The sequence below is a fragment of the Gracilinanus agilis genome, chromosome 4 (assembly GCF_016433145.1).
Source record: "Gracilinanus agilis isolate LMUSP501 chromosome 4, AgileGrace, whole genome shotgun sequence".
Taxonomy (NCBI): Eukaryota; Metazoa; Chordata; class Mammalia; order Didelphimorphia; family Didelphidae; genus Gracilinanus; species Gracilinanus agilis.
In genome coordinates this window covers 18,580,133-18,607,084 of record NC_058133.1, presented here as the reverse complement: position 1 = coordinate 18,607,084, position 26,952 = coordinate 18,580,133, and the positions used below count along the sequence as shown (strand labels likewise).

The following is a 26,952-nucleotide window of genomic DNA, read 5'->3' as shown; positions in this document are numbered from 1 at the left end:
CCCTTAAAATGATACCTAGTTTTGCCTTTTTTCTTTGAATCCATTTTTCTGGTTTTTCTTTGACTGACTTTATGTGGATTACCAGACAGCATTATCACTTGGGGTCACTACTGTTGGCTCCTGGACTTACTGCATTTCTCAGTCCAGCCAGTTTGGCCTCTTCCCCTTTGCCACTTTCTTCTCCCTGGCATCATTCTTTTTTTCTTTCTGCTAACTTTGGCCCATTGTGAAAGGTCTAACTATCCTCATTTCCTGTTGCTTAGACTGCCCTCCCCTATAATCTGGTCTACTATTTCTTCTTCCCCATTCTATGCTGGGGCAGCTCTAGAATCATAGGCTTAGAACTGGAAGGGACCTTAAAGTCAATCAAGCCCAGAACCTTCATTTTACAGAAACAGAGAGACAAAGAGAGGTAGCCAAGCAGACAGATAGATAGATGGATGGATAGATAGATAGGCACACAGGTAGACAGATAGATAGATGATAGAGAGATAATATATCCAGTCAGACAGACAGAAAGATATAGATAAATAAGATAGATAGACAGATAGAAGATAGCCAGAGATAGAACAGAGATAGACAGATAGAAGATAGAGAGATAGATAGACTGACAGATAGATAGTTACATGAAATGCTGATTTTGCAAATAGAATAAAATAAGACAACCCCTGTAGGAAAAACAATACATAAGTTTGAACTAGAAAGAAGGTTTACATGAAGACTATGGAATGCTGTATAGAGATGCCTGGGAAGTGGAATGAAGGCCTGGCTTGGGACAAGATGAGATAAATACTCAATTATTGGACCCAGGAGATCCAGGGGAAGAATGCAAGGTTGGGTAGGAGGCAAATAAGGAGGATGACCAGAGTGCATGCAGTCTGGTATGAATAACAAACATTTGTTGATCTGAAGTAAGTTATACGAATATTATTGTTCTCGATTTAGGAATAAATTGAGGAGTAGAGCACTATTTGGAATACCTGGGACTTAAACTTAAATCCCTTGATTCCATGTCTAGAAATCTTCCCAACATGTAATAGACCTGTGTAAATTGTTGGGGAAAAGGAGAACGAGATTCTGAGACTCTTGGGTTCTGCTCAGGAAGACAGTCAGCTTCCAGTTGTTAGAATAAGGAATTCCTTCCTCCACCCTTCCTTCCCTCCTTCCTTCAGTTCTTTGTTCATTTCTTCCTTCCTTCCTTCCTTCCCTCCTTCTCTCCCTTCCCTTTTTCCTCTCTTCTTTCTTTCCTTCCTTCCTTCCTTTTGTAGAACATTACAGTGTCTCACTAATTTGCCACCATCAATGGAGTTTTCTGAATTTTTCAGACAGCTCCATTTCAGATAACTCCAAGCACCAAAAACCTTCGCATTTGTTGATAAATGTATCCAGAGGGCTGCTTTAGTAAATCGTACGCTGGTCAGTTTTACTTTTCTTGGTAGCAATGCTTCTGAGAATATTATGAAGTTTTGCAGTATCATGGTAATAAAAGTGGTAGCTCAGGTGGGATCGAGGTCTTTAATGCTTACACAACACCCTGTAAGCCTTGTCTTCTTTGAGGAGTTTCTCTGCCTCGGTTCTCTCATTCTCTGTGCCAGATGGTGCAGCCTTTGGCCAGCGAGACCCATCTCTCTTGGTCTCAGAAATTGAGTTTAAGACCCAAGCATACAACTTACTGACTTCACAGAAGTAGGGAAGTCACTCTCCCTTTCTATGCCTCAGTTTATTCGTACAAAAAGGAAAATGATAACAAAGGAGATTTGTCCAATACTTCTCCTGTGTGCCCTCCATTTGCTTCCATTCTGGCTTGCAAGATCATCCTCTTAGAACTGGAAGGGATCTCAACGGTCAAGCCCAATGACCTCATTGAACAGATGAGGAAACTGAGGAATCGAGGAAGTGAAGGGCCTTTACACAGCCACACAACAGTCAGGATTGCTTATCTCCACCTCAGAGCCATAATTCTGGGACTAGCTATTTCTACCTCTCAATATCTAGATGAAGGATGGATGGTCACCATACGAAAAGCATTCAAAATCCTCCTTAGTTCAGCCCCAAGAAGGCATAACGCAAGGGTAAAATTATGTGAATAATGACATGAATTAGTTACTTTAATGCCTTCCAAGTGCACTTCATTTTGAGTGATCGACTCAGATAGCACACATGGTTAGGTATAATTGAAAAAATATGGAGTTGAATGGTTTGGTTCAAAGTATAAATATGCAGCTGTGAGGAGGTCAGAAGTCAAAGGGGTAAAGCACATGTCAAGTTCCCTTAGGGATCTCATTAGTGCATGATTGACTATGGATGGGAAAGCTAAATGAATATCACTGTTTGGACCTACAGTAAACGAGACAATGGCCAATCAATAGTAATTAGAGTGAGATTCTGTTATTGACCCAGATGCTTGAAACCAAATGCCCTACTTTGAGATTCCTGAGGAGACAGAATGAAAAGATTTTTAAGTGAGCTATTTATGATAGGGCAAGAGAAAGAAAGAGAAGGAGAAAGGGGGAGGAGACGGGAGAAAGAGAGAAAAAAATGAGGGAGGGAGAAAAAGAGAGAAAGGGAGGGAGAGAGAGAAAAAGAAAAAGGCAGGAGGAGAGAAAAGGAAAGAGGGTGAGAGAGAGGAGAAAAGGAAGGGGCCAGGAAGAGAAGCCAAAGCTCTAGGAGGGAAGGGAATTCCTTGTCTTAGAAGCATTTATGCCATTTTGAAATGGAAGGTTATTAGGCTGTCCCTGACTCTTGGTATCTGGCTCGATTTGAGGCTTTCATGGTGATATTGGTCGCATCTAGACTGAAGTAAAAAGGGAGACCACACATAACTACCCAGTTTGTTCCTCTCCTACTCCTACCTCAGATGGCACAGGCTTCCTCCTTTTCTTCCCCAGCTTTCCCAAAATCATGGGCCATCAGAACTCGAAGGGTCGGTCTATAGAGCATCAAATGCCAGAACCCACTCATTAGGGCATAGACTGTATAGTAAAATATATGTTAGGATGTGGAACTCCAGAGCTGGAAGGAACTTTCAAACACAGGTTGTGCTGAGAACAAAATGAAGATCTAAAATGTAAGAACTAGAAGGCTGCTTAGAATAGAGCCTTTCAACTGGACCTCTGCTTCCCTGTCTACTCTTCAAAACACTTTGCTTGCCTCTGAGAGGATCTGTCCATTTGTGGATCCATCATCTATCTCCATGCCTTGGTACTGACTGTTTGCCATGATGGAACGGTCTCCCTCCTCACCTCCACTTCTTGGCTTCCTTCAAAATTCAGATTCATTCTCCCTTTTACAGGAAGCTTTTTCTGGTTCCCCACCCGAATGCCTTCCCTCTGAGATTACATCCCGTTTCTACTGTCTTTTCTCCTATGGCCATAGTAGTTTGCATGTTGCCTTCTCCATCAGCATGTGAGCAACTCAAGAACAATTTTAAAAAATTGTAGCCTAGCACAGCACTTGGCACACAGTCATTGTTAAATAAGTGTTTGTTGACTGCTGGATTAATAATATCAGAGCAGGAAGGGATCCGAGAACCTTTCATGTCAGAGCTGAACAGACTCTCTTAGAAGAGAGAATGTTAGAACTGGGAGGACCCTGGGAGATTCTAGAATGTTAGAGCTAGATCAGTCTTTAGGACAAAAAAGGACAGAGCTGGAAGAGATCTTAGAATTCCCATTGTCAGAGTTGGGAGAGCCCTTAAAGATCACAGAATGTCAGGCTGGGAGAAATCGTAGAATGTAATAAATTGGAGCCGAAAGGTCATCAGCAACCATCTAGTCCAACTACCTTCTCTTATCATCCAGGAAATGAGGTGCAGAGCGAGTTCGAGGCATCACAGCTAGTTGACACTAAATCCTCATAGTTCTACAGCCATTGAAATAAATAAGTCTTGGAGACCTACACCAATAATTTACAATCATTGACAACTTAGACCATTCCCTTGTCATTTTGCAATGGCCCCTGATTCATCCTAAATGTGCCTCATGACACTTTTAATGAAAGGAAATGGACATTAATGTGTGAGATAAATAGGGCTAGCTGGGGAAGGGGGCTTTACAAAAGACATTCACATCACTAATCTCTTTCCAAATACTTCAAAAAACCTAGGATGGCATCAGGTTCATTACTTCCCTGCCCTGAGGTACACTTGATCTCTTCCTTTTTTTTCATTTTTTACCTTAAATGGTTTATACAGGGTAGCTCCATAAATAGGCCATTAGGAGGAGACTAAAAGTAGTGACAATAGGACATGGCATTAATGTCCTCCCTATAATGTCTAAGATGAGAATTTTAGACCAGGAAGGGACATAAGTCATTTAAATAGTCAGAGATCTAAAATTGAAGGAACCAGGAACTGACCTCCTCTTTTTATGCTTAAGAAAATTGAAGCCCCAAGATATTCAGTGATTTGTCCAAGGTCATCCAGGTATTAAGTGGTAAAGGTAGAATTTGAACCCATCATCTTTGACTCTATGGAAGTGTTCTTTCCACCATAGCTCTCTTTTCATCCCCTTACTTTTGTAAACAGAAAATTCAGATCAAGAGTAATTAAATAATGTCTCCAAAGTCACACAGCAAGCATGTGGCATAACCTGGAGTCAGGGTAACAAAGGACAAGGGAAACTGAGTCAGAAAGTCTAAATTTAGTTTCAGATCTGCCATTTATGAGCTGGGTAACCATGGATAAGTCCCTTCATTTGTCTGTGCCTCAGTTTTCCCAACCATAGACTCTCTGCTTCTCAGAGTTGGAAAAAATTTGAAAGGTCATCTAATCTAACCTATACAATATTGTGCCAAAAGGTAAAAAGGGAAAAAATAAGAGTGTTGGCTTTACAGTGCTGTTCAGAAAAATGTGTCTTCTAAACTTCAAGCCCTTGATAAATATGAACTATTGAAACCAATCAATAGATTAATCTTTTATAATCTACTTAATATATTGTCACTGTAATATATTCACATATAATTAAAATATCAACTACCCTTTCAGATCAATCAACAAACATTTATTAAACACTATGTGCCAAGCTAAAAAAAAAACCTTTTTAAAGACATATTCAAGGTCAAAGATGTAAAGAGACGTAGTATAATCCCATTTTACAGATGAAGTCATTGAGGTTCCAAAAAAATGAAGGGATTTTCCCAAAAGTACATAGCTCTGGCCAGAGCACAGTTAGTTTCTGATTTCCAAGTCTTTACAACCTCTAATGAAGAGCGAGGGATTGGAGGTGGGACAGTGAAGAAGATTCATGATCCGTAAGGACTGGTTAGATGTGTTGCCTGGAAAAAAAAAAGACTTTAGATGGTCAAGATCACCATCTCTGAGTAGTGAGATGAATGGTGGGGTGATGGATAGAATGGTGGGAGTGGTGTCTGGAAGACCCAGGTTCGGATCCCAACTTTGTTATGACCTTGATGTGTCATCCTGAACAGATTCACTTTTCTCAATCTCCATTTTGTTTTTAACTTTAAAATGACAAACTGGTATCTTCCTCTCAGGGTAGCTGCGAGGTTAAAATGAAATAATGTACTTAGAGGTCTTTGCAGACTTTGAACTAAAATGTAAATGCCAGCTGTCGCTGAGATTATGAGGGAGGATCCAAGGATAGAGGGATTCCATTGTGCTTGTACCCAGAATTCAGTGAGAAGCAAAGAAGCAAATTTAGGTTTGATGTCCAGAAAGCTTCCTAAGGATTTAGAGCTCTTCAATCTGGAAGCAGCTGCCTCTAGAGAGAAGGAATTTCCCTTCTCCAGACATGAAGACAGTGCCATAGAGGAAACGAGGGGAATCTTGAGGTTTGGATGTCTGCTTTCAAATCCTGCCTTTGATCCCTCCTGTCTCTGTGACCCTAAGCAAGTCAATCATTTAACCTTTCTTGGCCACTGTTGCCCCATCTGTAAAATGGGCAGGGAAGTGGACCTGATGGCTTCTTGAGGTCCTTTCCAGTTTCTACTTGAAAGCCATAAGATAAGAGAATTAGAGTCGGGAAGGGACCCAGAAGCCATCGCTTAAACTCCACATGTTGCAGATGAGGAAACTAAGCTGGGCAAGTTGACTTGTTCATAAGAGAAAGGACTTGTGTCAGGTCTCTCAGGCAGTGGGCATCAGGGATAGGATTTGAAACCAGCTGTTCTGACTCCAGTGTTAACACTCTTCAGCATACTTGGGAAAGGAAAGGACCACTCCGGAGAAACCAAATTTTGTTCCACTGTGGATTGGACCAAATGGACTCAGGTCTCTTCCAACTCTCAAAATCAGTGATTCTGTGGTTATAATCTCCTCATTTCCAGCCCAATGCCTATCGCTTCGTTACTACACCCTCAGAACCATGGGACCTTTCTACTGGACTTGCAGCTCAAAAGGAATGGGTTTGTTCTCTCCTCCATTAGAAGTGAACTTCTTGAAAGCATGGTTGCCCTTCCTGTTTATACCCCTAGTGCTTAGCTCTGGGCTTTGAACCTAGTAAGCACCTAATAAAAACAACGTTGGGTTTTTTTCTTCATTTGTTCCTTCCCAGAATCCAACATTCCTTCCCACCCTCCGGCTCCCCTCCTCCTGGACCTTCCCTACTGCAGTCTAATCCCGGTGCTCAGCATGGGAACTGACATTTTCTTCCCCACATTCCTAGTGCCATATGCTTTCCAGAGGCCATCTGTAGCACCTAGCAATAAAGTCATTTTCTCTTGACTTAGGTTACAACTTGTACCGTCTTCCACTTTGGGAGGTCTCTCACCAAACTGCTGCCTTTGACATAGAAGTTGAAATGTTTTCTGCTCACTGAACTGTTGACTTCCCCACCTTCATGGACCAAAAAAAAAAATGGACTTTGTTTTCCAGATTCCAAAGCATCTATACATATTTGAATAGTCACCTGGATTCCATTAAGAAGTCTCTGCCTGTGGGTTTCCTCACTGCTGATTTACACGTTTGGCCAGATTTCCACGGCAACCGATCTCCCTTAGCAGACCTGACACTGAAGGGCATGGTGAGTACCAGCCTGCCTTGGTGCAAAAAGGCAGGGACAGACTAAAGTGGGAGGAAGCCCGGATGGAGCCGTGTTAGGGATGGAGATGGAAGAGATGAGCGTCCATCAGCCGCTGAGGTTCTGGGCGATGCGTCCTTATTGTCGTCTTCTCCTAACGTTCCCAGCGTTTCTGAGCCAAGACCAGACCCCTAAACAGGCTGTTTCTGGCCCTCTACAACTGCTGATTCTCCCAGAGACTTACTTGCTGAAAACTCTGAGCCCCATTTCTCAGTCATTGTTTGTTTTTTTTTTTTTTGTTGTTGTTGTTGCTTGAAATATCTTGGGGGTTTTCTAAGTAATATTTCCCACCCCAAAGCTAGGCTGTGCCATATAAATTGTGTCTCCCATGTTCTCACTTAGCACAGCTGGACATCAATCTGGAACTCCAGTCCAAGAGTCAGAGCCCCTCACCAGGGGCAAGTGTGGAACGAAAGTGCTGAAGAAGAGAGGGAGGGAGGTTCAGAGAAGCAAGGAGACCGTGTTAGGACCTGGCCTCTTCTGTGACTCTCTGGCTCGGTGACTTGGGACAAGGGCATACAGCATAGGTTCATAGAGACACGCTACAAGGGACCTGATAAGGGTCATCTGGAACAACTCTCTCATGGGACAGAAGGGATGTGGAGTGTCAGGAAAGGGAAGGGACTTGTCAGGGTCCCATAGCTAAGTGTCAGTGGTTGGATGTGTGACTCCAAGCTTAGCACCACATCTCTTAAGCAATCAGTCTTTTTTTGGAAAACAGAGAATTATTGCCAGTGAGTTCCCAGAACTTGGGTCATCCTACTCCAATGGCCTCATGTTTCAGATAAGGAAAATAAGTCCCAGAGGAGGAAAAGGACTTGCCCAAGACCACACAGATAGTAAGCAACAAACCTGGAAATTTAAACCTAGGTCTTTTGACCACTACTCCCCTCCAATCCAGTTTTTTTTTTTCCTACCATACCACAGTACCTCTTCAAATTGACTCTTCAAGACCTGGAATCATAGATTTAGAAATTTAAGACAGCATCTTGCCCAAGCTTCTTATTTTCTAGATGAAGAAATTGAGAAGGTTGAGTAAAATACTATGGTCCTATAGTAAGTGTTCAATCTAATATTCGAACTCATATTCTGTGATTCCAAGTTCAGGATTATTTTCACTGCCTCACACTTTACAATTCATTTACCATAAGGATTCTTTGTATCATGAACCCCTTAAGTGGTTCTGATGAAGTCTGTGAAGCCCTTCCTAAAATCATATTTTTAATTCATAAAATACATGGGATTACAAAGGAAACTAGTTCTACTGAAATACATTCATCAAAATTAAAAAAAAAAACTCACCATTCCCAGATTAAGAATCTTCTGGTCCAATCCAATCATTTTGCAAATTAAGAAACTGGGTCCAAAAAGTTTACATGACTGCCCCAAGGAACACACATGTTTATTAGGGTTTCAATCTGGCTCCTCTAAAGGCTAAGATTTGCCTTCTACTCGTCATGCCATGCTTTCTCTAGGTCCACAGGGAAAGTTTACACACTGAGAGTTCCTTTACAGTGATTCAATTATGAGTCCACATCTCTACCTCCATCACATCTATATAGACAATTCTGATGAGAATTAAATTGTGATTTAATCATTTTAGAGGCAGTGGTCCATCAGTCAATGAACAAGCATTGATTAAGTAGTTCTTGTGTGCCAGTCCCTAAATTTTGACAAGGAAAAGGCGAAAATAGAAGTAATTCCTGCCCTCAAGGAGATTTCCTTCAAAAGGAGAAGGCATATGCATAAAGAGATCCATAATGGATCCATACAGAATAGATGAAAGATAACCTAGGAGAAGTCTCCTAGAGAATGTAGAATTTGAACTGAGTCCTAAAGAAAGATGGAGATTCTATGGGGGTAGCTAGATGGTTCAGTAGCTAGAGTAGAGATATGGAGTCAAAAAGACCTGAGTTCAAATATAGCCTCAAACACATACTAATTTGTGTGATCCTGGACAAGTCACTTAACCTCTGTTTTCCTTAAATCACTGGAGAATGGAATGGGAAACCACTCTAGTGTCTTTACCAAGAAACCCTATGAACAGTTGGGTCCCCATATGAGGTCACAAAGAATCAGACTCAACTGAATGAAAATAACAAAGGGATTCTAAAAGATGAAGATGAGGAGGGAAAGCATTCCAACCCTAGAGGGAACAACCACTGCAAAGGCACAGAGATAGGAAATGGAGAATCTTGTGCATATTGCAGAAAGGAAGTCAGTCTTCCTGGTTCTGTGGAGTGTTTTTTTTCTTAGAGTGGGAGGGAAGGATAAAGTACACAAAGTCTGTACAGGTAGGAAGTAGTCAGACTTTAAATTCCAGTGGAACAGATTCACAATGAGAAAATAGACAAAAGAGGATGATTCAGAAATTGCATTATTTGGCCAAAGGAGCTAAGCCTCTGATGACACATGGATGCCTTTCTCAAATGGCCTGTGGTACGAGGGAGGAGTGGTTGGAGAAAGAGGTGGGGGCACCTCCACTGATTTCAGCTGGTGGGATTAGCACTGTCTATAGAGCCAGATGTCTTGTACTAATGGTTGTGGTAAGACAGAAGTTCTGTCCTAAGACAATTTAAAGCAGGGGTTCCCAAACTTTTTTGGCCTACTGCCCCCTTTCCAGAAAAAAAATTACTTAGCTCCCTGGAAATCATTTTTTTTTAATTTTAACAGCAATTAATAGGAAAGATAAATGCACTTGTGGCCATCACCGCCTCCCTGGATCATTGCAGTACCCAGCAGGGGGCAGTAGCGCCCACTTTGGGAATCACTGATTTAAAGGAAAGACATAATACCAAAAATTGAATGAATTTATGCATTGCCAAGTGAAGACTCTTGACATTCTTGGGCAGCTCATAAGTGTAATAAGTTGGAAAAATACAGGATACCCTATAATTTAACAAATATTTATCATAAAGGAATAATCTATGCTTACTGGTTGATTCCTTGATTAACTGATTGATTGCTGACTATCTATGAAGGTAGAAAGCAAAGAAGAAAGTGTCCCTCCCTTCATGGACCTTACATTCTTATATTCAAAGGATAATGAATGAGAGAACCAAGAAGGGGAATGGAGACAGGAGATCACCCAGCTCAAACTGGACTTTCCAGAGTTACAATAAAGCCAATGGCCTTTTCTCAGTCCTTATAGTTCGTGATTTCTCTGTAGCCACTGACATTTAATCCCACTTCCCTCTGGCCCCTTTCTCTTCTCTAGTATTTTATCATGATGATCTCCCTCTTTCTTCATTCTCCTTCTTGTTTGACTTCTCATTCCTTTTGTTTCTAACCCTTACCTTCCATCTTAGAATCAATACTGTGTATTGTTTCTAAGGCAGAAAAGAGGGAAGGGCTAGGCAATTGGGGATTAAGTGACTTATCCAAGGTCACACAAGTAGGAATTGTCTGAGGCCAGCTTTGAATCCAGGATCTCCTATCTCTAGGACTGGCTCTCAATCCACCGAGCCACCTAGCTGACCCCTTCATTGCTACTGAGTTGACCACCACACTCCTTGTTACTCAAACTTGAAGCCTTCATATAATCCTTGGCTCCTCCATACAACCCCTCACCTACATGTCTAATTACTAATTATCTAATTACTCACCCAATCTTGTGGTTTCTAGCTCTGCTATATGTCCTTCTCTCAACCCAGACAACCTCCATGCTTGTCAAGTTCTCGTCAGCTATCACCTGGTCTATTCTAATATCTTCCTGATGGGTCTCTCCATGGCAATCCATTTTCCATATACCTGCCTAAGAAGTTTCCTTAAATCACATCTCTAACCATGTCCCACCCACCCTCCTAATGAATAAACTCCAGTGACGCCCCACCGCCTCTAATATAAAATATAAACTTATGTGGATATTAAAGTGCTTCATAAACTGACCCTAACTTACCTTTCCTGTCCTGCTACACATGGGACTCTCCTTCATGTCTATGACGTTTAGTAGTTTTGTAATCCTCGACAAGACCCCTAAACTCTCTGAGCCTCGGTTTTTTCATTCTCCAAAGGGGATGATCATTGTGGTAGCATCCAACTCACAGGGTTGTCGTGAAAGTCAAATACAATCAGGTAAAGTTCTTCAGAAGCCTTAAAGCTTCTTCTCATCTCTCCTCTTTCGGTCTATTTTTCTGTCTCTTTGTTTCAGTCTCAGTCATCAGTCTCTTAAAGAGTTGCCTACGATATTCAGACTCAAAGTAGCTTGTCCAGGGAAATATAATCAGTAGACCATCAGCAGACCTGGAACTTTAACCCAGATGTCCCCATCTCCAAATTCCACTTCCCAGGCACCATGACATTGTCTCATCTCCAGTCCTGAATCCTTAATCAATGAAATAGAATTTTTTAACATAATTAAGAAAGACAGAGATACAAAGTACAAAGGTCTTTATAAAATAATACGAAAGGGGAAAAGAAGAACCAGCAGAATGAAGTACAAACTAACTATGAAAAAATGTGGAGGGGGCAGCTGGGTAGCTCAGTGGATTGAGAGCCAGGCCTAGAGACGGGAGGTCCTGGGTTCAAATCTGGCCTCAGACACTTCCCAGCTGTGTGACCCTGGGCAAGTCACTTGACCCCCATTGCCTACCCTTACCACTCTTCTACCTTAGAACCAATACACAGGATTGATTCTAAGATGAAAGGTAAGGGTTTAAAAAAAGTCAAATATTACTGAGTTTAATTGTTTGCATTGTTGTTAATATTGTTTCTAGTAAACATTTGATTTTGAAAAATTGGCATTCATCAGCAAGTCCTATTTGACATACCTTGTAAAATCACTGAGACATTCCAACTCGATTAAAGGAAAAAAGGGCCATGGGTATGAGTGGAGATGTGAAGGAAGACAGAAAAGGATATGATGCTGGCAGAGGCTTAGCCATCATCATTCAGTAAGATAATACCTTCTACGTGAGGTGCCTCCATCACCATCATGACTTGTGGTTTCAAAATCTGACAGTTGAGCTCAGAAAACAAGTTTTAGCAGAGCCATTTCAAGAGAATGGGGGAGAAGTGAGAGCTGACGACACAGACTTGGGTTCCTGGGCTTCTGAGCAAGCTCGAGAACACTCGAGAAAAAGGACACAAGCCGGGTGACAGTGCTTTGCCCAAGGGAAAGCTCTGGTTGAGGGGTCAGACTGACTCTGGCATCGATTACTCGAGTGACCTTAGACACATCATGTAACCCCCGTCTATCTCAGTTTCCTTTTCTGTAAAATGGGAGAGTTGGACAAGGTGGCCTGATTTCTTCTGCCTCTGAATTGATGCACCTATGAACTCACAAACCACACTGTGAAAAGAGCCTGTGCTTGGCTCCTGGAAGTTACAGAATCATAGATTTGGAGGTGGGAAGAGATGTGAAGATGGATTAACTTTAACCTACAATAGAGCAGAAAAGCATTGGCCTGGGAGCCAGGAGACTTCGGGTTATAATCCTTAAACTTATATATAATATTGTAAATTATTATAATGTATTATATACTCATATTATATATTGGGTACAATATATGAAATAAATTAAATTTATGTTTATATTATAAAAGCTAAATATATCATATATTATATATGCTATTCATATATAATCCCAATATTTAAGTGTTGGTGTAGCTATGAACAAGTTAAATTTTTCTTACTGGGTCTCAATTTTTTATCTGTATGAGATGACGGATCTGAACAAAAAGGACCTTTAGAATATAGAATGTCAGAGTTGAACAAGCCCTTAAATCAAAGCTGCTTAATTTTTTTGTGGATATTCTGAATTCCTCTTCAGAACTATAGCTAGCATTTATATATCCTTTTGAGGTTCACAAAAAACTTTGCAAACATTATCTCATTTGATCCCTACAATAACCCTGGGAGACAGATGCTATTCTATACTATACATATATTATATGCTGTTTTACTGATGAGAAAACTGAGGCAGATGGAGTTTAAGTCACATAACTAGTCAGTATCTGAAGTCAGATTTTAATTCAGGCTTTCCAGGTCCGAAGGTTTATCTACTGTTCTACCTAGCTGCCTAAATGTTTTTAAATGCAAAAAATAAAATAATAGAATTACATTAAAATTCAATTACTATAGAATTTTTTATGAAGTAAATGCACCCCAGGTGAAGAATTCCCTGCCTAAGTTGGTAATGATTTTTATACAGTTCTTTTCTTAAAATCCTGTGAGATTGATCCTACACATATTATCTCCATTTTATAGAAAAGGAAGTTGAGGTTCTAATCCAGTCACCTCATCTCGAGAATCAGAAAACTGAGGATCATACAGGGGGATGTGAATTTCCCAAGGTCACCCAAATAGAAGCAAAATAAGACTTGGACCAGATCCCCCCATTCTAAATCTAATCCTCTTTTCTGGATATCAGATCAAGTTAACTCTCCCCCTCAGATCACAAATTCCTTGAGGGCTGGGCCCATTCTTCTTAATATCCTCCTCAAGGTTTACTTAGCACAAAGCTAGCCATACAATAGATGATCTGTGATATTTGTGGAATGAATGAATGAATGAATGAATGAATGAATGAATGAATGAATTCTGTGAGAGAGAGAACAAGTATGATCAAATTCACTTATTTTGGAAATGGGGAACCTGAGGCCTGAAAAGGATAAACAATATATCTCAGTTTTCATAGGTGGTAAAAGTCAATGGATCTTTGTTCCCTTGACCCCAGGATCAGTAATCTTTTTTTTTCAGTACCATAGTACCTCTTGATAGAAATTTCAGTTGACATTGATGCCAACTATAATGGCACTTATTAAAAGGATTATCTTGTGGAAAGCTTATTAGCATACAGCCAGGGACATAGCAAGTGTTTAATAAATCCTCTCTCTCTCTCTCTCTCTCTCTCTCTCTCTCTCTCTCTCTCTCTCTCTCTCTATCTATCTATCTATCTCTCTATCTCTTTCTCTCTCTCTCTTTTTCTCTCTCTCTGTCTCTCTCTCTGTTTCTCTCTTATCTATCTATCTATCTACCTATCTGTCTATCTATCCTTCCCTCCATCCATTTGTCCATCCGTCCATCTATTCATCTGTCCATCTGTCCATCTATCCAGCTATCTATCTACCTACCTATCTATCTATCTATCTATCTATCTATCTATCTATCTATCTGTCTGTCTATCTCTCCATATTTCTGTTTGTCTATTTACCTATCTTTCTGTTTATCTCTATATTTTCTTCTGTCTCTATCTCATCCTCTGTTCAGGTTCTGTGTGGCCCCAGAGTCAGTAAGGATCAGTGGACATGGGCTGTAGAGAGCCAGATTCAGGGTTTTATAAAGTTGGGAAAAACTTCATAAAAAAAGAAAGCTGTCTAAAAAATGGAATGTACTCTCTTGGGAAGGGATGAACTCACTCTAAAGGGACCTCTTGGAGCCAAGTGTGGATCACCATTCTCTGGATGTGTCATACAGAGTATCTCTATCCAGATATGTATTGGACTAAGTACAGAGTGTCAAATTTGGTCCCAATTCTTCCTACTCTAGCAAAACCAGATTAAATTATAATTGAGGAATATTTAACAAAATAAATTAAAATACAATAGAATATATTTAATGTTAATATGCGGGTTTTTAAGTCATTCTGTGACTTTCAGGGATCCTTGTGTTTGATTTAGTGGTCCTCCTTCTACATGAGTTTTGACCCCTCTGTATTAGACCCATCTAGATCAATGAAATCTTTTCCAACACTGAGATTCTATGATTTTATGATAAATTTGTCTGTGAGAAGATAAAAATTACCTCTGATTTCTATTGAATTGATTATATCATGTAATTGATTTTGTACTGTATTGATTTCTAAAATTGAGTCAGTATCTGCTTTGCTCACCTTGCTCAGAAAGACAGTTTTACCTCAATTAGTTTAAAGGTGTGGTTGAAAGGGAATGTTGTTATCCCTCATACTGTTAGTCCCTAGGACACCTGCTTTTTGACTGTAAGCCCCAAGAGCCTAACCTAGTGCCATCTCCCCAAAAGACAAGTCACCTGTCTTTGTGCAATTAGGGGAAGCATGATCTCCCCCAAGGGGACAACAAACTCCTAGCCCTCCAGTACTTAGCATTTTCACAGTGACCGGCATATAGTAAGTACTTAATAAATGGCTTATCAGGGAGCTGCTCTGTTCCCCCTTCTTCTGAACACCCAAGGACATTTTTTTGCATGTCTGCCCCCCCCAACACACACACACCTCTCTGACCAGCCTCCCAAAGCAAGCACTTTCTCCCTCAGCTCTCTCCAGTAATCTGGACTCACAGACAGCTTGAATCTGCCCTCTGGACACTCGAACTGGGAAAAGGTTCTACAACCCTGTCCTAGCCCAAGATTCATCTACATAGCCTCTCATTTTTTGTATGCAATAAAGAGGGTCCATTTGCCCTTTTCAATGGGGTTTCTGGCTTCCCTGAGGTTGCCAGAGTAATCCACTTTGCCAACAGCTGTATATGGCGCTGTTAATAAACTGATCTTGCTTGGAGTCAGTGCGCAGTTTACCTTTGTTGAATTTAGTCACATCTGCTAGATAATAGGTACCAGGAAGAAATAAACTGTGCTTTATGTACCATCATTGTGTCTCCTCCTATGACTTTACATAATACCAGAGATCTTGAATGACTGAAAATATTAGACAGAGATAGAATGATAGATTAGACATATGATTGATGATAGGTAGAGAAGATGGATATTAGAGGATTGGTAGACAGATGCATAGAGATATGATAGGGAGAGAGAGAGAGGGAGAGAAAGACACAGAGAGAGACAGAGGGAGGGAGAGAGAGATAAATGATAAGCCATTTATTAAGTACTTACTATATGCCAGTCACAGTGAAAATGCTAAGTACTGGAGATAGGAGCTTAAGTTCTTTACATCCTTATGAGAAAGACTACACATAAAATGGCCTTCACCTTCAGAGTTCAGCTTGCACTTTACTTGGAATCTCCTTAAAGGCACTTATCAAGTAATTATGGATTGGTTATCTCTAAGTTTTGTCTCCCTTCTAGACCACAAGCTCTCTGGTTGCTGGCACTTCTTAGATAAGCTTTGAATGTTTACCAGTATCTAGAAAAGTGATATTATACACAATAGATTCTTCATGAATGTTAGTTGAATAAATAAATGGATAGATGGGAGGATGAATAGATGAATGGATGAATGAGTGAATGATCAACTTCAGTGCTTCAAGGATATGTATGTATAGTCTTTCAATCTATACTCATCATCATCATAGCTAATATTTATATGTCACTTACTATGGCCAGACACTGTGCTAAGTACTTAACAATTATTATCTTATTTGATCCCCGCAACATCCCTGAAAGTTAGGTGCTATTTTTATCCTCATTTTACAGATAAAGAGACTGAGGCAAATAGAGGTTAAGTGACTTGCCCAGTTTGCTAGTTAGGAAGTATCTGAGGCTGGATTTAAACTCAGATTTTCTTGACCCCAAACCTAGTACTCTATCCATTGCACCATCATAATCATTTGATTCCTCTGCTGAAAAAAAAAAAGAGTTTAGATGTTCTCTAAAATCCCCTTCAAAAATTATACCTACAGTGTCTACCTAACAATATTGTTAGGATACTCAGATAAAATAAATAAATCTTTCAGATCTTAAAGTGGTATATAAATATCAGCTCTCATTATAACTGTTAACTTATCATTAATGTCCCTTGGATATTGATCCTTTTATCAATGAACTTTCTGACATAGTTGTATGTGAAAAAAAGTTAACTTGTCAAGTTCATTGTTGCCCATCTTACAGTGGGTTGATCTCTCTCTCTCTCTCTCTCTCTCTCTCTCTCTCTCTCTATCTCTCTTATCCTTCTACCTCTGCCCTCTGGAACAAAAAAGGCCTAGCCTATAGTTCATGACTGGTTCACAAAGAGAGAATTTACATTTGAAGTCATTATAAGAAAACACATCTGAATATCTTTCACAGGAAACATTCCCTTCCCTAAATGCCACATTTGCAAATCTCAATTTCTCTCTGTCTTTTTGTCTTTCTCTCTCTCTGTCTCTCCATAACTATATCTATATCTATCTAACTCTATCCATATCTATCTATCTATCTATCTATCTATCTATCTATCTGTCTGTCTGTCTGTCTGTCTGTCTATCTATCTATCTATCTATCTATCTGTCTATCTATCTATCTATCTATATCATATAATCTAGATATCTCCTTCTAATCCACACAGGTCACAGGATTGAGACTGTCTCAGGGCCTTGATGATCTGGCTCTTCTCTACTTGGCCACAGTTCAAGCCATTGCTGTAAGTATCTTAACATCATTTTTCTCCCAAACATTTATTATCTCTCCCTCCCACTGCTCCATCATGAACAGTTTTCAAAAAATCAAAAGAAAGCCCTCATGGCAAACGCTTAAATGCAGCAAAATAAATTCTTACTTTGGCCATTCCAAAGATATCAGACTGATTTGTCCATCACTATCCTGGCAGGAAATGAGCAGATTCCCTCCATTGTTAAACAGCATTGTTGACTTCCATGCTATTGGATCTGGGGTGCTCTCTCACATGCTATTGGGGGAAAGATCTTGAATTAAATCAGAGCTCACCAAAAAGACTTCTAACATCTTGCCACCCAGGCTCACAAAGCTCCTTGCCTACTCTGGCAATAATCTCATGTAACATTAAGTAGCAAGTAATCAGTTTTGGATGGTCTGGTCATTATTTGGTACTTGAATATTGATCTGATTTATTCTCCACATTTTGTTCATGGTAAGGAGACACATCTGACTCCCTGTATTCTGTGAATATGGCCCATGGTCTATAAAGCTGATAAGAGAAAATACCCATATGCAAAACACATTAATAAAATGTTTGAGTATAATGTACAGTCTCGTTTCCATAGTGTTAAAGTTTAAAGCCATTGGGATATGAAGACTTAGAGCATTCTTTCCAATAGAATGCAAGCTTCTTGAGAAGAGGACCTGCTTTCTTTTCTTTTCTTTTCTTTTTTTTTTTGTTTCCGTAGGACTTTGTTAGGTCAATGTTTAGTGACTGATCAATTAGAGACAACTGATCGTTGAAGATTATTAGGTGTTATGAATGGAAGCATGCACTTTTAGAACTTGAAAAGACTTTAGAGCTTAACTATTTCAAGGAGTTATCCGTCATTTTGTGTCGACCCCTCTGGCACTCTGGTAAAGCTTATAGGTTCCTCAAAACAATATTTTTAAATTCATAAAGTAAAATACATAGGATCAGAAAGGAAACCAATTATATTGAAATATAGTTATCAAAATGTTTTGTTTTGTTATGTTTCAAAAAAACAAGATCGCTGGCCCTGGATAAAAGTCCCTGATTCGGTTCTTCCCCTGATATAAGCCAAGAGATGTTTAGTGATTTGCCCCTAGTCACAAAGAAGTACCAAATCCAGGATTTGAACCCTCATCTCCTGCCTTGAGATTGGGTTGCCTTTTACATTTTCCTTTATTATCACATCCTTCCTCAAACTTATGAACGTTCTCCTCCCAAATGAGATTTCAGCTTTTTATCATCATACAGTAAGTAGGTAGGCAGGAAACAGGCACAGAATCTCTTCATAGTCTCTGACGTAGAGGGCAAGATCTCAAGATCTTCTATTACACGTGTGGAAGGAGACTTCCCAAGAACCCCCGGACATTGGCATCGGGTCGTAGTGATGCCCTTGCTGGAAGGACGAGGCTCTGATTGGCCTGATCTCTCACTTCAGTAGCAGCCAGGGGGGATGATCTTCAAAGTCTATCCAGTCCACAGGAGCAAAACAGTGCCATCACCCCCATATCTGCAGACACCGTGCCTCTCTCTGCTAATGCCACTTTAGCTTTTATTAGCTTCTCCGATGCCATATCACACCACTAACTGACAATGGCTAAATTCTACTAAAACTCTCAGATCTTTTCTAAATGAACAATTTGTTCTTTTCAAATGAATTCTGCCTCATTTAGGAAGTAAAGAGTACAAACAACCATGTGAGTGAGCAGCCCACATCATGACATTATCTTTGATCTCTATCTGGGCAGGCTACATGGAGGAGGCAAGTGAAAGAACATTCATTACTCTTAATTTTATTTTTTAACATAACATGTTAGAAATAGTTGCCTTGATTATTTGGACCAAGAGAAAACCAATCATCCAGACGGAGATGGTCTCCTAGTTACTGTTTCTGGAAGAATATCGCAGCAGAAGCCCTAGAGCTTTGTCATGTCAGAAAAAGATCCAGTTTTGTTTTTCAAGTCCCACACTCTGAAAATCAATTGTGTACTTAAGATAAGTGGCACGTTGGGGTATTAACAGCTATTTAGGCTCTCCATTGTCTTAATGACCTTTAAAATATCATTGTAGAAAGGCTTTTTAAGAGAAAAGCTTTTAGGTAGGACTTTATTGTAGAGTAATTTGAATTACTGGGAGTACAATTCATTTTGGAAAAGTATCTGTGTGTGCTGACCTTTAAGCAAAATGATGATGGCTTTAATGAAGCATGTAGATAACGGATACATTTCCCAGGACGGTAAATGGAGTAAAATAACATTCTGCTCCGCCGGCTGAGAATAATACGGCGGCACCTAGTTGTTGTTGACAAGTTGAAACTGAACAAATTCCTCCTTTGGACAGTATCAGCGATTGGCTTGTTAGTATTCTGGAGGAATAGGACTGTAATGAATGAGGAATGTAATTATAGGTGCAGGGAACTGTAGGGGACACTTCTTCAAGAAAGGTTTTTTTCTTTTCTTTTTTTAAACCATGCTTAATTGAAAATCATGTCAAACAATAGCTTTTATCCATAGGCTGCTAATCTATAGTTTTCTTTTCAGCAGCAAGCCTTTTAGAAGGAAAAAAAAATACAATTTGCATTTGAAGCCCCCAAATTTGCATTTTCTTCACGATGGGATTAAGTTAATTTTTCTTTCCATAGTGGAATAGACTGATTTTAATTTAAATTTTTTCTGATTAAAACATTTTTCCAGGCAGGTAAACACATAAACATTTTTCCACAATGGCCTTTGTTGGACCATTTAGGAAGGAGAAGGAATGATCTTATAGGCTTAAATCTGTGAGGCTTAAAGGAGAACCAGAATTCCAACCAACAATGAGACACAGCCACAGGCTTCCCCAGAGCCAGAAATGAACCTTCAATGGTTGTTCAGGAAACGTTTATTAAGCGCCACTGATTTCAGGCACTCTCCTCTAGGAAGAGCAAGCACCCACGAAACTGGGTCTGTTAAGGAGATTCAAAGTGTACACAGTGGATGGAGTTCTGGACCCGGAGGCAGGGAGACTCACCTTCCTGATGTTGACTTCATCAGCAAACAGATTGGCCAGTAAACTCAGCTTGGTCCCTGAACACCGAGAAGTGACCAGGCTTCCCTATTCTGGATTGTGATTCTGGACACTCGGCCTTTAAATGCTGCTTTGGGTATCTGGAACCTCCAAGAGGGAGGTTCAGAAGTTTTCATTTCTTGCCTCTGCCCAGGCTGACCTCCTCTTGACAGGACGAGTGTTCTTTGCCTTATATTCTTTACTGGATTTTGCTAATGACCCTTGTTTTCCTTTCAGAGGAATGCCTTGTTCCTTTTCAGTTTCTTGAGGCCTTTGAACCCCATTTATAAAATGAAAGGATGGAACAATATGATCTGTAAGAACTCTCTCAGCTCTGACATTCCCAGTTCTAAGGTCCCTGCCAGTTCTAACCTATACATTCTGAGGTTTAAGGTCTTCCCTTCTTTAACATGCTGGATTCTGTTTCATCTTTGACATTCTCTGTTTCTCTGAATCTATTTCCAAAATTCCCATTCTGCAAATGAACAACTTTTGAGTACCTCAGACCCTTTTTTTCCTTGGAATTTTGTGTTAAGTGGATGTGTAGCCATTTGTGGATTTGTATTTCTTTCTTCTTTTGCTTCTCTATCACTAGTGATGCCCATTTCTGGTTTGTCCTTGTAGCTTGGGACGCGCCACATTCTGGAGACGATGGCATCCGCCGGCCATTCCATCAGCACCTTGTTTCTGTGTGGGGGTCTCAGTAAGAACCCTCTTTTTGTGCAGATGCATGCAGACATCACTGGTAAGTCTGGGAGGGAGAAAGAATGGGCACATTTTTAGACCCAACTTGCCACTAATTCAAGGCAGCTTAATTCCACCCCAGGGCCAGTGGAACAGGGAAAGAGTTCCATTTCTAATACTCCAAGGTCTTATGATAAGTAGCCTCCTGCCTCCCCTTCTCTGCCAATAGTCCTTAACAAAAGTCCCTAGAGATTCTTTTCTAAATCTTAGATTTTGAGCTAGGATCACTTTGCCATCTAGCCCTAACCTTTCATTTTGCAAATGAGGAGACTAAGGTCACAGAGATCCACTGATAATGCCCCTCTTGTAGGAAATACCAGGGTCAGAATTAGAACCCAGAGCCTCTGACAATGAATCAACCATTCTTTCCGTTGTCCTCTGCTGCCTCTTCCTCATTTGTTGAAATTAGTATCTATTTCAGAGAGAGAGACACAGAGAGAAAAAGAGAGAGAGAGAGAGAGAGAGAGAGAGAGAGAGAGAGAAAGAGAGAGAGAGAGAGAGAGAGAGAGAGAGAGAGAAAGAGAGAGAGAGAGAACTTGAGAATAAAAGAAATTGAGAGTAAAAGAAATTGAGAGAGAACTTGAGAGAGATTGAGAGAGAGAAAGAGAAAGAGAGAGAGAATATTGAATTTCCTGCTAAAATATATGTTTCCCATTGAGTTACTTTGCCTACCATGTAGATGTGTTAAAATTGGGACATGAAGCAACATGGTATCAGAGGAAAGGCTTTGAGTTGGGGGTTCTTGCCAATACAATCACAAGTCCACACACCTTTCCCACAAAAAAAAAAATATCCAAATCCCTAGGAAAGAAGTGCACCTCAGATAAGTTAAGATGATCTCTGCCTTCTGGGTTCTTACAGTCGTACTCTATAAGATTTTTCATGATAAATGCATTGAAAAAAGGACAAATCAAGTGTTGAGTCACACAAGGACCTCCAGTTGTTCATACTACATTTCCCAACAGCAGTAAGGGAAGAAAGACTTCTCCCTTGGTGAAATCTCATTATTAGAAGCTTCTCTTCCTTGAGGATTTGTAAGCAAAAGATCCCAGAGTTTAAGATGAAAAACTGAGTGGTTTCAAGTCAAGTCACCTACTATGTGTCAGGCCCAGGACTAAGCACTGGGGATATGACGAAAGACAAAAACCAATCCCTGCTCCAGAAAAGCTGTGTCTAATGGGGAGGCGACGTACGAACAATCATGTACAAATAAGATATATACAGGGTGAGCTAGAGAAAAAATTGTAAAGGCAAAGCACTGATATGGAGGAGGAACAGGAAACGCTTCTTGAAGAAGGTGGGATGATGGGGAAGACTGGAAGGAAAAGCCAAGGTTTGAGAGATGAGGGAGAATTCCAGGGTGTGAAAATGCCTGAAGCGCCTATCATGTGTGAGGAACAGCCAGGAGGCCAGAGTCACTGAATCCCAGACTAAGGAGGAGGGAGTAGGTATAGGAAGTCTGGGACAGGGAGGACTGGACAGGTGATCAAGGGCTTTCAAGAGCCAAAGAGAAGATTTTATATTTGATCCTAGAGGTAATAGGGAGACAGAGGAAGTTATTTAGTTGGTGGTGGCTCAGGATGCTGGAGTGGGGATCCAGTCAGATTTGCATGTTGGGAAAATTAAATCAATGTGAAAGCTTAAAGAAGGAAAGAGTGGGGTGGGGATAGACAAAGGGAGATGAGCTACAGGGCTATTTCCATAGTCCTGGGATAAGGTAATGAGTGCCTATAAGGGGGAAGGAGCCATTTTTTGAGGAGAGAAGTGGGGCATACGTGAGATTTATTGTGAAGATAGAAATGTCAAGACTTGGTTACTGATAGAATATGGTGGTGGGGATGGGGGTGAATGTGAGGACCGGATTACATCGAGGGTGGAAGTCTGAATAACTGGGAGGACAGACATACACTTGACAGTAATAGAGGAATTAAGAAGGGAGAAGGGGGATGATAATGAGTTCCATTTTGGACATGTTGAGTTTAAGATGGATACTGGAAATCCATTTCAAGAGGTGTAATAGGCGGCTGGAGATGTGAGCCTGGAGGTCAGGAGAAAAGTCCGAGTTGGAGATGATCATTGAATCCATGGGAGCTGATGAGATCACGGAGCAAAACAGTATGGAGTTGAGAAGAGGGTCTGGGATAGAACTTTATGCAAAGTCCTAGAGGCTGGAGATGGCTTATACTCAACAAGAAAGAGCAGATATAGCATTTGTCTAGATCACCAAGTCTGCATTATTTGCCTGTCAGGGTGGGGAGGAGCATAGAAGTTTATATATTATTTTAGAAACAAAAGGGAACCATGAAGTTCTTAAGCAGGATCCTAGAGATTGGAAGGACCTCAAAGACCATCAGACCTTTCATTTTGCAGATGAGGGAACTGAAGTACAGAGATACTTGCCCAGTAGTAATCAAGGCATTAAGTGTCTGAGGAAGGATTTGAACCAAGGTCCTGGAATTCCAAAGCCAGGCAGTGTTCTTTCTACAGCATGACTCTGGTTCCATCCATAGAAGTCCAGTTGAGCTTGTTGATGGTTTTCCCTAGGAGCAGGCCTGCAATTCAGTGGTTTTCATGCGTGATCACATGGGTCGATGGAGACATGATTAGGAATGTCTAAGCGATCACCCTAATGCAAATATTAATAATTTGGAAATTATTTGATCTTGACTAGTGACATATGTATAACCCAGTGGAATTACTCGTTAGCTACGGTGGGGTTTGGAGGGAGGAGGGGAGGGAAAGAACATGAATCATGTAAGCATGGAAAAATATTCTCAACCAATTAATTAAATAAAATAATAAAAAAAAAGAATGGTCTGGCTATTTCTGATGAAGTTGAAACCTAGAATTTGGCCTTTACTGAATGGACTTCCATTCCTCTAATAGCCTTCCTACCTTGATGCAGGTAGGAAGGAAGATGGAAATCAGCCACAGGTAATTAATTCTGTTAAAGAAAGCAGAAACAAAGCGACCATGACACAGTGACCTGTTGCAGCTGGGTCAGGACCTTGGTGCTATTGGTGCCCTCTGTTTCTCCAATGAGATTGCTATCAAATGGTCACTTTTTCTGTTTGGGGATCCAGAGAAACATAAGGCTGTTTTCACTCACAGAGAGGCTCAGCTTTGGAAGCTATTCTCTGGGGGCTGAAATAAGAGGTCTATTAATAGGTATTTGGATTAAAATGTAAACTGGAATCCTTGGGCTGGAGCTAATGACCAGATACAGTCCAGTACAAAGGGCTCTTTCTTCTGGGCTTGGAATTTCCCTCCCTTTGTAAGGACATTGACTGACAGAGGAATGGCAGAGTTCATCTGCTTTCAAATGCTTGGGGTTCTGCTTAACTCATTAGTCTATCAGATAAAATAGCTGGAATTCCAGAAGTCTCTCCCTTCCCATCCCTTCCCCCATCCACCCCAATTCTTAGGAGAAAAGATCAAATTTGAAAGCAGCACGATGGAAGGCCAGGCCTCCTTACTAAAACCCGTCAGAAACCAACAGACAGACTCCTGCTTCTTTCTACTATTTAACTACTGGAGTTTTCTTAGGGAAGAAGAAAGATATAGATTTGGGAAATTCCCTCCCCAACACACCCACAGAAAAAAAGAGACAGTAGCATCCTGAAACTCACTGGAAAATAGAGATAACAATAATTTCTTCTGCTAAGAAAATGGGACTAATAAAATTACTTCAAAAATTAACTAAGATATTATATGTAAAAGGCTTTGCAAAATGTGAAGTTACATAAATGCTAGTTATTTATTTTATTTTACATTTATTTATTTATTTATAAAAATATCTATTTATATTATTGTTAGGGAATTAGCTGGGGCACTGAGTAGTTAAATAAACTACCCATAGTCACACATACATATAAGTATATGTCAGAGGTAAGATTTGTGTCGGTGTCCTTCTGATTCCAAGACCAGTCCTCTAGCCAATATGCCATGAATGTTGCCGTTGGGCCTGGATTCAAATCTTTGCTCTAATATTTATTCCATAAATGACCTAGAGAAGTCAGTTCTCTTCCTGATGCCTCAGCTTCATCATCTTTAAAATGGGGAGGTTGCACTAGATGTTCTCTAAGAGTTAGATCTCATCAGTCATTCAATAAATGTTTATTAAGCCCTGACTATATGCCAGTCACTGAGTATATATATATATATATATATAAAATAAGACAGGTCCTCTTCTCAAAGATTCACATTCTAACAGGAGAGAGAACATGAAACAACTAAATACAAACAAATTGTATGCAGACTAAAATTGAAAATGATGAGCAAAGAGAAGGCACTAATATTAAGGTGGGAAGGGTCAGGAAAGGCTTCTGGAAGATGGTAGGATTTTAGCCCAGTTTGAAGGAAGCCAGGACACAGAGATGAGGCTGGAGGGCCTTCCATGATCCCCGAATCCTCTAAATAACAACAATAATACAAGAGGTCGTTAATGCAAGGATTATTATACCCATTTTATTATTAAGTCAGACTTGGAGCAGCTAAGCTGCCATTGAAATGACAAGACTTCAAAGCAACCTTTCCCATTGGAAGCCCCCTATCATGAGATCCCAGATTGAGAGCCAGAAGGGACTTTAGAGGCCAACAAATCCAACCTCCTCCTTTAACAGATGGCTATATTGAGGTACAAAGACCTTCAATGACTCTCACAGAGTCACATAGCTTATCAGTATCTGCAACAGGATTTGAACTCATGACTTTGTGACCCCAGGTCTATTGCCCACCTCCATCCACCACATCATGCTACCCCTCAAGCTGCTCCTCTACACTGCCTCCCATAATAGAGATGGATTTTTGTAAGTCTAAATGATCATGGAGTGAGAATAAGTTGGGATAGGTTTGTCCAGACAAACTCCTGATCTTTGAGGACAGAGATTCAGGGAAGGCACACCATGAAGTATCCTGAGAATGAGAAAGAAGGCAAACTTGCATAGGTATCGACAAGAAGGAGCCCAATGTCCTTTTCTATGGAAGATAATTGGAATCGGAGCATCCCAGGTCTGAACTCCCCTTTCGCCACTCACCTTCTATGCAACTCTAAGTCAATTCATCTTTGGCCCTCAGTTTCCCAAATGTAGTTGGACATGTGGGGACTAGATGACCTCTAAGATCCCTTTTGTTGTAATACAGTGGAAATAGGGATGGTTTGGGGAACAGAGGACTTGAGTTCAAATGAGAACTGCTATTTTCTCCTTACAGATCCTTCGGCAAATCAATTTCCCTCTCTGGGCCTTGGTTTTCTCATCTGTAAAATGAGAGGGTTGGTTGGACTAGATGATCTCAAAGGTCTCTTTCAGTTGTAAGTCTATGATTCTATTGAATTATTGGAAGAAATATTTAATTCACAAACAATAACTCTAGCTTTCCTTTCCTGACTCTGATGGGGCAGCATCTTTTTCCCTGGCACCTGAATTTTAGAGCCAATTTCTTCTACCGAAAAGGCTGCCCCTTCCAGATGGACATACGTCATAACAAGGTAGAATAATCTTTTATAGAAACATTTTTGCCAGCATGGTTGAGGCCAGAGCAAAGAATTATTGATTCATTTTTACGTGTGTGCTTGACTGAGTGTTTCCCTGGACAGTTCCATAGCCAGAATTCTTTCTAATAACATGGACCTTCATCTCCCAGTTGACGGGTCTAAAGTAAGGATGAGGCCATAACTCATAAAAATGCCCATCTCTCTATCCCTGTAACAATGACAGAGGATTGTTTCATAAGATTCAGAGTCTTTGAGGTCACTTGGATGAGGCATCAGCTCCATTTTGCAAAGGGGGCAATAAAACTCAGGGAGGTCATCTCTTATTCTCCTCTTTTCCACCTTATTGCCCTATAATGAGA

General features: G+C 40.4%; 1 protein-coding gene across 1 annotated transcript in view; it reads left to right on the top strand.

Annotated features, from left to right (window-relative positions):
* Window positions 1–26,952, top strand: part of FGGY (FGGY carbohydrate kinase domain containing) — a 572,506-nt gene that overhangs the window by 461,851 nt on the left and 83,703 nt on the right. Inside the window, exons 11-13 of the mRNA XM_044673617.1 lie at window positions 6,833–6,980; window positions 17,233–17,307; window positions 20,980–21,100. Coding sequence (XP_044529552.1) covers window positions 6,833–6,980; window positions 17,233–17,307; window positions 20,980–21,100 — 344 coding nt within the window. The remainder of the gene's footprint in view (window positions 1–6,832; window positions 6,981–17,232; window positions 17,308–20,979; window positions 21,101–26,952) is intronic.